General features: G+C 45.3%; 1 protein-coding gene across 2 annotated transcripts in view; it reads left to right on the top strand.

Moving 5' to 3' along the window:
- Positions 1-285: 285 nt before the first annotated feature.
- The window catches only part of rab21 (RAB21, member RAS oncogene family), a 90,100-nt gene continuing 79,491 nt past the window's right edge, over positions 286-10,894 (top strand). The window contains exons 1-6 of one of the 2 annotated variants that reach the window (XM_070991588.1): positions 286-764; positions 7,825-7,884; positions 8,068-8,175; positions 8,529-8,592; positions 10,512-10,566; positions 10,647-10,735. In XM_070991588.1, the coding sequence (XP_070847689.1) occupies positions 627-764; positions 7,825-7,884; positions 8,068-8,175; positions 8,529-8,592; positions 10,512-10,566; positions 10,647-10,735 (514 nt within the window). In that variant the 5' untranslated portion in view covers positions 286-626. The remainder of the gene's footprint in view (positions 765-7,824; positions 7,885-8,067; positions 8,176-8,528; positions 8,593-10,511; positions 10,567-10,646; positions 10,736-10,894) is intronic. The other variant, XM_070991587.1, reaches the window with a different exon arrangement.

Below are 10,894 nucleotides of genomic sequence, written 5' to 3'. Positions count from 1 at the left end.
GTGACAGCAGCCGACTCCTTCATCATGTGATGCTGCACAGAGGAGGAAGTGCCGCTGAGCTCTCACTCTGCTGCGTGGTCTGAGTACCACCCTCTGGCAGGTCGATGACTCTGAAACCGGGTAACAAATAAACTAATAAGACTCCCAGGGCTGTGTTCCAGCTTTCCACACAGCGGGTGAAATAAGCCATGTTTGGGGAGATACGTTATTTTAAGGACGGATTCAAAGCGATGATTTAAATGGAGTGGGATGTGCGCTTCTTGCGCTCATGCAATTACATGATCCATCTTCCCTAACGTAGACGATCTTCGAAGGAGCTAGCCGGCTAACTACTAGCGCAAAAAGACGCCATTAGTTGGGTGAAAAGCAGGCATTCGCATCAGGTGGAAAGGGGAAGTAGCTCACTGTTAGGACGCGTTTCCTTCACACCTGTTGGTTGATATTGATATAAGTCAGATTCTCTTATGCTGTCGAGGTGTTTTGTCCTAATTTTAGCTGTTTTTCTGAAGTCGGAAGCTGATGTGAGCTACGCAGGACTTGAGTTCCGACGGGGTTAGCATTAGCAGTGCTAGCTTGATAACGCTTGTTTTGATAAATCCGAGGACTTGTTTAATAGACTGTCAGCTATGGCGGCGGGGGGCACGGGCGGAAAAACCTACTCCTTCAAGGTGGTGTTGCTGGGGGAAGGCTGTGTGGGGAAGACGTCGCTGGTGCTGCGATACTGCGAAAACAAATTCAACGACAAACACATCACAACTCTACAGGTAAGACACCCATGATGTTGCTAGCCAGGGTTAGCTAGCAGGCTAACCCGCCTTGGAGCCGTGACAGTATATGAGCTGTGAGTTTTTTGGGAATCAAAGCAGAGGGCGGTGGAGGTGTTGTGTTGGGGTGGGGTGTTTGTGTTGCTGTCACTTCGGTATGGACGCGTGTTGCGCAGCCCGAACCGTCCCGGGAGAGCGGGGCTATTGCGAATCTGAGCCGATGTTGTGGCTGAAATCGGAGCTGCTCGTCCAGCGGGATTATTCGAGGTGACGGCGGTGAAAACCAAGCGTCCAGATTGGAGTCGAGATCTGCACACCTACCGAGAAATTCACCTCTGATGTCAGCCTGAAATGCACAGATATGAGAGGGGGAGCTGACCCACAGACTGCCAATCATCAATGTTCGTCTCATCAATCATTACATCTAATCTTCGGCCTGAATTCTGAACATGAATCTCACCAGAACATCAGCAGTGACTACCATGCTCTCTGTGTGGCCTAAAACTCTCATTATAGTGTCAGTAATACCACTAACTAAGTACGTTTACACAAGTTCTGCACTAAGGTACCATTTTGAGGTACTTCTACTTCACTTGAGTATTTAAATTTTCTGCTACTTTATGCTGTTACTCCACTGCATTAATCTGACTCATGCAGTTACTTTCCAGAAGGGCTGCTGCTGACCATTGCTTTCATTTACTGTCGATCAATCTGTTGATTATTTTCTCCGTAATTGATTAGTTTGGTCTATAAACTGTCAGAAAATGATGGAAAATGTCGATCAGTGTTTCCCAAACTGAAGAGGACGTCCTCACATGTCGTGTTTTATTCACAGACCACAGATACTCAGTTTACTGATCTGAGCTGTGACTAAAAAAAAAAAAACATCCTCAAACTGATTAATCGATTATCAAAATAGTTGACAGCTAATCGATTAAGATTGAGCAGATAAATCTGATCGGTTTAGAAAACATGATGCTGTGCTGCTGGTTAAACAATCCTACAGTTTATGAAGTTTATGAATTATTTAACATGAACTCGACCAGCTGTAACGTCAAAATACTGCTTATGTGTTAAAGCATCAGTAATAATACTCCGATAATATGATTTATGTGGTGATATAACTCTGAAAGGTGCCGTTCTGCCCAACAAGTGCTTTAATACCTGAAGTACATTTTGCTATCAGTGCTTTTTTAGTTTTACTTGAGTAATAGTTTGAATGCAGGACCTCAGAGTATTTCTATAATGTAGTATTGCTACTTATACTTACGTAAATTACATTAGGTACTTCTGCTGCTGCTGCTAATTAAAACTAGTAAGAAGCATGAAATCGATCTTTCAGCGCACATTTCTGAGATTCTTGTGTTGGTTCGTGACGTCACAGAAACACAAGGTCGGCTCTGGCTATGAGCTGGAGTCCCTCCCCGGATGCTGCGTAGTGGCTGGAGTTAATCTGGAGTATTTTAACAGATCGCTTCAGCGGAAAGGCCGACATTCCCCGTTCCAGCCTCTCAAATGTGAGGATGTGATGCGTCTGTTGATGATACATGAAAATAAACTCAAACAATGAATAAGTGGAGAGGATAATTACTGATAAACATGAACCATGAGCCGCAGTCCCAGTTTGAACAGTGTGTATAATGAAAAGTGCAGGTTAGAAGTTTGTTGTTCATCCAGCTATAAAAATACAGAACAACATTATGATTCTTCTGAGCCAACGAAACAGAAAAATGCATCAAACCTTTTAAAGAAACGGCTGTAGCGTTCATGACCACAGATAATAACACATTAAACACAAATTATGAAGGATTAATATGTTGTAAATATACAAGAAAATGTATGTCTGTACAGCAAACATCAGCTTTTGTGAAAAACCAGAAAATATCACAGAATTACACGAAGTAATTTCAAAGTAAAAGCTTGGTTTCATTTCCTCTTCTGTCTTCAACAGGTGCTCACTTTCTTTTTGTCGGTCCTCTGTGAGCCTCATTGAACAGTTTCTGATTGAACTTCTCAAACACTTTCTGTTTTTTATCACAGTCAACTGAAAGTTTTTGGCTTTTAGACGCTGACAAAACAAATGACGTTTAACTATTATATAACGTCTTCTTGGCTGAACAGATGGAAAAAAGCCTTATTGACAGATTAACAGCAGTAAACATTTGTCAGTTGCAGCTCTGGTTGTGTTTATCAAAAATGCAGGTGTGTCTGTGGTTAGCCAGGTGGGCGGAGCCTCCGTCAGTGTCATTGGGTTGATTTGCATCCCTGATAGGAACAGCAGTTCAGCCACGTCCAATCCAGCAGAGAGGAGGGTCATGATGGAGGATGACACACCTTAAACTGAAACTCTGTGATCCTCCACCTAATGTTGTGTAAAGCCTCGAGTGATGTCACATGAGTCTGGGTTGATTCAGGTTCTGTTGGCGTGGAGTCAAAAGACGATCAGACCTCTGTAGCTGCTGCAGGCTACTTTAGCTGATACTAGCATAACATACAGCTGTCCACCAGCCAGCTGTCAGAGGGAGAGTTGCATTATGGGTACTGTAGGCACCAGGTTTTGACAAGGAAGCAGAATGTGTGGAATAAAAAAGATGATTTTTCTGGTTAGGCCAGCACGGTGGAGCAGCAGGTAGTGCACGTGCCTCACAGCAAGAAGGTGGCCGGTTCGATCCCCGGGCTGTGTGAAGTTTGCATGTTCTTCCTGTGCATGCGAGGCTTCTCTCCCGGCACTCCGGCTTCCTCCTACAGACCAAAAACATGCTCATTAGGTCAATTGGTGACTCGAAGATTGTCCTGCAATCGACTGGCCACCGGTTCAGGGTGTACCCCGCCTCTCGCCCATTGACATCTGGGATAGGCTCCAGCCCCTCCGCAACCCTGAAAAGGGATAGTCGGGTATAGAAAATGGATGGATGGATATTTCTGGTTAATGCTGACTGTGAACGCTGAGGGGGACCCTGTGTGTCTGTCCCACCTGAAAAGACTTCGCCGGGGACGATATCTTTGTTGAAGTGGCCTTTGAGTGGAGATGCTTTTGTGCTCTGTGTGTGTTTGCTTATCCAGTTTCAGCTGCTCTGCTAATACGACTGTGTTTGGCTGTTTATCTGCTGTGCTCAGGTTTCAGAAAGCTCTCACCGACCGCTCAGGAGAAAAGAAAAGAAAAGAAAAGAAAAGAAAAGAAAAGAAAAGAAAAGAAAAGAAAAGGGGAAAATCCAGGAAGCGTGATGCAGCATTTCCATGCGATCCGCCAGAGATGGAGCATCAGTAATGACTTGCAGCCGCTGAATCAGTCCACAGCAGCGTGTTCGTGCAGAGCTCCGAGCGTCGGTCGGCGGCGTGAGCTGGAGGTGCAGCCGAGCTCCTCGCGCTGTGTCGGTTGCGTCATAATCAGCTCTTGCGTACTCGCAGCTTTTTGTGTTGAAGCTGGAGCCCGAAGCCAAACTTCACCCAGAAATCTGTTCCTCTACGATCTGTGACAGAAAATGATGAAACGTCTTTGTCAGGCCCGTCAGTACTGTAATACTGCTGCATTTTCATGCTGTCGGCTGCTCTGATGTACATGTTTTGTCTTGAAGTTGCAGAAGGAAAGATTTTGTGATGAGAGCTTGGCAAGAAAATACTTCACATCAGTTTCATTTCAGCTGAACTCGTCCAGCACACTCACATACCTCATGAGGTTCATCTTTCAATATCGTGATGTGATACTTCGCTGATATCAGGAAGTGCTGAGCAGACCTGTGATTGGCCCGGAGTATCGCTTTGATATTGTCGACATAAACTCCAATTACTCACGTCTGTTTACAGGTGAAATGGTAAAATGAAATGCTGACTGGCTGGTGTAATGAATGAAATCTGGTTCATGGCCTTAGCTGTGAGAAAGCAGAGGGGATGATGGGAAGAGGAGGAGGAGGAGGAGGAGGAGGGGATGAAGAATGTGCTGGACCCCCTTCAGGTCACAGTCACATGGTTTTCAGTGCTCCTCAGCCACATGTCTGCAGGGCTCAGACTGGCTCACATGTGACCTACAGCCCACAGGTGCATTATGGGATCACAGCTGGATGCAGTGACGCTGTTGGCACAAGAGAGGTGTTTGTTTGCTGCTGGTTAGTGCTGGGCGGTATGACCAAAAATGTATATCACGGTATTTTTCAGAATTATAACGGTTTCACGGTATAAGACAGTATTTTTTTTTCCTTTCACCTGGAAGACAGATGTTTTCACACAGGTATATTCAGGCGCTCATCTGGGCAGAGCACCGTTATCTCGTCCAAGCATACGGAGAAACTCCTCTGTTGAAAACCTTTTCCGGCGTTTTTTTCTGCTTGCTGTTGTTCTTAGCTCTCATAAAAGGACGAAATGCAAATAAAACAGTGAAATCAGACGTGGGGCTGCTCAGCTGAGTCCTCTGTGAGCGCTAAATGAGCTGGAGCGCTGAAACTCACTGCGCAGTTAGACCAGTCAACAGTTCAGCAACCCATTGGTCTATTTTGATGATCGAGAGATTCGAGGAGCAGCGCCCAAATTCAGCATAGAAACACCAATGACGATCCAGAAGGCAGTAAGCCCAGAGATAGGTTATCGCATCAAGAGCGCTCCCTCCTCTTTATAACAACCAGGACCTTGGTGAGTGACCTCACACTAACACGGAGTCATAGGAGACATTAGCAGCGTTTTTTCCAGCTGGAATATAACTTTTATTTTTACTTTACTGGTGTGGCGGTATATTAAAAATCCATACATAAAAAAATGTACACCAGTATTCGGTGTGAACCAGTATACTGCTCAGCCCTACTGCTGGTTGTAGAAAAATGTCTCGTTTTCGATGGAAGCAGTCGTTTTGTGGATCACAGTGAGCAAAACTTCTCCTCAGCTCTTACATAAAGACCCCAAAGTGAGCGTGAAACAAGGCGATCAGGGGATGGAGGGATGGTGGAGCTGCACGAGCTCTGCGCGATGAAGCCGTTTCACAGTCTGTCACCTGTGACTGAGACGATGGCCGCCGTATGCCTCTGTCGTTTTCTGTCACATGACCCATATTCATGCTGGGACTCAGCCACAGGACGCGGTGGACTACATGCTGGACCGTGACCAATCACAGCTCGCCGTCTCTCATGAGTTGCGCGATTGTTAATGTGTTCTGATCTCTGCGTCGGTCGCTCTCTGCTGACGGTTTCGTCGTCGGTTCATTGGCCTTCGAGGAGGTCTGTTACTGAGACGCCTTTGAGCAAGGCAGAGCTCTTCACCAAGACAAGCAGCTCGTCTTCTGTCGCTATGCTTTCCATCACGCATTACTGAGGTGGGTTCTGTGATGTCCATGGAAACACGTCCTCCATCACTGTCCACTGTGTCCACTGTCCGCTGTGTGTTTATTGGTTATTTTCTGTCTGTGTATTCATATAGAATAAACAGATCCTGATAGCTGGTTAGCATGAAGCTAAGCTGTATGACGCCAGGCTTGAGCTGTGGAAACGTGGAGTGTTTGTGACAATCAGTTAATCATTAAAATCATATTTATCAACTGAAATAAACACGAAATCGTTCTGACTTCAATGCATGTGAAAAAGTTTTGGCTCAGAAACTTTTTCAGCTTTAAATATTTTACGACAAGAACAAAGAGAACAAACTGTTCAGCAGCTTTAAAGACAAAGTTGTGTGTTTACAGGGTTGGAAAAGGAATAAAAGGAGGCAAAATGGATTCAAACAATTCAGTAAAATCATACAAAATAAGATGTCCGACAGTAATAAAGGCTGATGGTCTGCAGCGTCTGTGGTTCAGAGCTGCTCACTGTTTACTTTATTTAAAGGTCGAGTTCAGGACCACAGCCAATCAGCTGACAGATCGCACACAAACACACACACATTCCTTTCCATAAGCACGTCATCACTCGTTCATCTGTCTCTGAGTTTCTGAGCCTGAAAACATGAGTCTTGACCCTGAACTTCTCTATCCCTCCGAACGCTCCAGTAAATCAGGGAAACTCGACCTTTCACCCAGAAAGTCTTCGACCTTTCGGGTTCTTATCAGAGCAGCGTTCGACGCTCACAGTTTACAGGTTAAAATGAAACCCACGGATTTCCTGTGTGACGCTGCAGAAACCAAAGACTGAACTCACTGACGTTCTTTAAAGGTCTTCACTTTGGATTCATTCAGTGACGTAAACTTTGGACTTCTTGTTCATTTCATGTACAAACTGTTTTAAGTGAGCAGAGATTTTCACAGTTTTCCTTCAATCTGACACTGAGCAGAAGATAAACAGTAAAACACACAAAGCAAAAACAGAGTATTCGTGGATAGTACGTCGATTTCCTGTGTACTACTTGCTGAAATAGTTCTTTGTAGTAGTATTTTTTTAAGATAGGATTGGCATATTGTAAGTACATTTGAGTACGCTGACTAAAGTAAACTAGTACTTCTACTATGAATACTAGGGTTAAACCCACAGTTTACTTCTCACATCGTTTAGTTTGTTGTTCAGGCGTCGTGTTAATCCTCAGGTCCTCGACTTAAAACAGCCCGACAGTGAAGAGGTCGAAGGTCAGAGATGCGTGCAGCCTGTTGCAGTTCAAACAGTTTCCCCTCGGGGATCAATGAAGTATTTCTGGTTCTGGTTCTGTCACATGGTTGTGAAGGTAACCGGGTGACCGCGTCGTCTCAGAGGAGGAAGGTGAGGAGGAGGAGGAGACACGGTTCAGTAGCATGAGCAGCATTAGCCGCTGAGTCAGGCCTAAATGTTAACATGCTACGTCATGCTATAAACAGGTATAATGTTTAGTGTGTTAGCATGCTAATAGTAGCTCACTGGCACAGAGCAGAGGTGCAGCTGAGGTTGATGGAGGGTCAGAGGATCAGTGAGGGTGTCACACGTCATCCGGAGGGAAAACTTTGACCTGTTTCCACTGGTTTTACTGCGTTTGTATCGCAGCTCAGCCTCAGGTCTGACTTGGATCTGCTTTCAAACACCCAAGCCACATGTTTGATTCCAAGCTGTCACCGAAGCTGATTTGTTGGATTATTGAAAGCTGATAATTGTCTTCTTGGTGTCGTCCTCTCCCTCTGCAGGCGTCCTTTCTCACAAAGAAGCTCAACATCACAGGAAAGAGAGTTAATCTGGCCATTTGGGTGAGAGCCGCCGTCCTGATGCTGCCTTCATGCCTCCAACAGGAAGTTTACTGCAGCAGTGTTAACCCTATTGTGTGTATTGTGCGCGCACGCGTGCGTGCATGTGTGTGTGCGTGCATGTGTGTGTGTGTGTGTGTGTGTGTGTGTGTGTGTGTGTGTGTGTGTGTGTGTGTGTGTGTGCAGGACACAGCAGGTCAGGAGCGTTTTCATGCTTTAGGTCCCATCTACTACAGAGACTCCAATGGAGCCATACTAGTGTACGACATCACAGACGAAGACTCCTTTCAGAAGGTAAACGCTCCGTCTGACTCCATGTTTCTCCTCAGGGTTCAGGAGACGAGGGGGTGGAGCTCAACAGATACTTTACGATTACTTAACTGATTAGATGATCAGTATGTCCGAACAGTCTCCGTGACGGCTTCCAGATGTTTCTGCGTAACAAACGTGTGAGAGGTTCATTGAAGCAGAATATTCCGCTTCCTGCTTCAGTTCTCCATCAAACGTTTCTCCTCCCTTCGTCTACTTATTTCTCCCCTTATTCTTTCCTCCTTCATCCCCCCTCTTTGTTATCCTTTTTTTGACGTTAGCTGCGGTGACTCAGGCTGTGCTAAAGCCTCGTTGATCTTCTTTGTTTCTGTCTGCAGGTGAAGAACTGGGTGAAGGAGTTGAGGAAAATGTTGGGGAACGAGATTTGTTTATGTATAGTAGGTAAGTGTCAACGAACGTTTACTTCACCTGAATGTTTGAGAGCATCAGTGACTGATGGAGTCTTAAAACTACATCTTTCTCTCTGTTTTGGACTCTTCTTCACCCAAAGCCTGAACTTTATCCAGTGAGCTCCATGAATCTGGTTCCCTCACTGTGACGAGTGACAGATGCCAAACAAGTAGACCAGCAGCCAATCCCGGTCCATCGTGACTCTTGGCGTGCTGTGATGTTACTGGGTGGCAGGAAGTCAAACCTTTAATCTGTTTACTTGCTGCTTCAAAGTTTAGCATTTTGTGAAATCCCCTCAGTCAGAGATCGATCCCACTCTCAGCCAACAGACTGTTAGCTTAGCTTAGCATTAAGACTGGAAGCAGAGGGAATGAGCTAGCCTGGAGCTCCAGGTCACAAACGCAGAGTGTCTCAGTAGCTGCGTTTCCATTACCCCTAGAAATGCGCAAAACCTAAATATCACAATAAAATACTGGTAATGGAAACACCTATATTTCGAAAATCCTCTCAAATATCGCTAAAACATTTTTACGCTCTCATGAGGTGGTTTTTCAGACGTGTCGATATAAAAGCGTATCGCAAAAGTGTAATGGAAACACTTTTTTCGCATTTCGCATCTGGTGCCACAAGAGGTTCAAGAACATCGCAAAGCTGGTTGAACGTGGCCCGGGTCATCCGAAAATGTTGTATCCACAGTTCGTCTGTGAATTCCTCATTTACAATCTTCTCCCAGAAATCCCTTATTCGTGGCCGCTGCTACACATAAGGGCTTCGCCTTTGAACAGTTATACGTTGCCTCCGCCTTCTGTTCATAATAAATACAGCAACAGCCGTAGCGGCTCCTGAGATCAGTGTACCGAGACGCATAACGCTTTCGGACATCTTCCAGTTTCGCGGGACGGCCGAGAATTTACGAGAATTTCGGTTAGTTCGCAAAACACCGTTCAATGGAAACACCTGCAAGTAGCACTTGAACTTTGTCGAAATTTCAGAAATATCGCTTTTATTTTGCGAACAGCTGTAATGGAAACGCAGCTAGTGAGACAGTTGGTTTGATTTGTTGAATCACAGAATCTGATTTTCAATGAGGGGAACGCTGCAGATGTTTTTGGAACGTTTTTGTGGATAAACTGTATCTGAAGCAAATTGTCCTTCAGATCAGACGGATGCTTGTTAGAAGAGGCAAGCAGTGATGAAGGAATTTAAAGCTTCCTCAGACGTTCAAACGGTGTGTGGCACGTTCGGCTTCGAGTCGTGTCTCGATGAGGGACATTTCTGCGTGTTTTGGTGCTTAACTGGATTATGTTGTTGATGTTCTGGTCATCATGTGTTTGGGCCGGCTCATCGTTTGGGACGGCAGCAGTTATACAGTCTGCAGTCTGATAATGTAATAATGTCATTTTGGTGTTTTTGATAAAGCAGCTTGTCACGAGGACATTCTTCAAAGTGAGTTTAGGACGCTGGTTCTGAGGCTCTGAGCCGTTTGTGCAGAACAAAGAACAAATATGTCTAAAAGCGGCGGTTAAAGAGCTGAGAGAAGAGAGGAAAGAGGCTGTGGAGTTTCTTTTTGCTCAGAAGACAGCTAGCTTAGCTTAGCATTAAGACTGGAACCATAGCGTAACAGGATGTGGTTTCATGGAGGTTATGTGGAAGCAGGAAGTCAGTACGTCCAGTTCAGCACCTGAAAGCGCGGCTTGTCTTTGCGGACAAACATCGATCGTTCAGGGACGGATATAGGACGGGTTCAGGTTTAACTGATCTGAGACTCAAAAAGATCAAAGGTCTGTTTGTCCTGTTGTCCGTGCCGTTGTCCACAGATGGAAATGTTTTGTCGTCTGTCCTCAGTTCACTCAACAGCCAGCACGTGAAATCAGAGCCGCTCTGAGGCTGAATTTGTCTTTTCTCTGCAGGTAATAAAATTGATCTGGACAAAGACAGACACGTCTCAGTGGAGGAAGCTGAGAGGTAAGAACCAATCAGAGGCCTGAGCTCTGCTCGTCCCGGCCTGCTGTCGGTCTGAGCGTCTTCTCTGTGTTTCTGTGTAGTTATGCAGAGACGGTGGGAGCCAAACACTACCACACATCGGCCAAGTTAAACAAAGGCATCGAGGAGCTCTTCCTGGACCTCTGTAAACGTGAGAGACGCGTCCTAAAAGACGGACGTCAGATCGTTTATTTTCTGTTAGATTTGAGGCTCTTGCTGTTTCTGTCTTTGAATCACGCTGCATCTTGTGCTAAACTTCATTTCGAACACACAGTTCAGTTTGGAAACCATCAGCTGATAAGCTGAAGAA

This window comes from Chaetodon trifascialis, chromosome 22 (genome assembly GCF_039877785.1).
Source record: "Chaetodon trifascialis isolate fChaTrf1 chromosome 22, fChaTrf1.hap1, whole genome shotgun sequence".
Taxonomy (NCBI): Eukaryota; Metazoa; Chordata; class Actinopteri; order Chaetodontiformes; family Chaetodontidae; genus Chaetodon; species Chaetodon trifascialis.
Note: the sequence above shows the minus strand (reverse complement) of the source record. Positions and strands in the feature narration are given on the sequence as shown.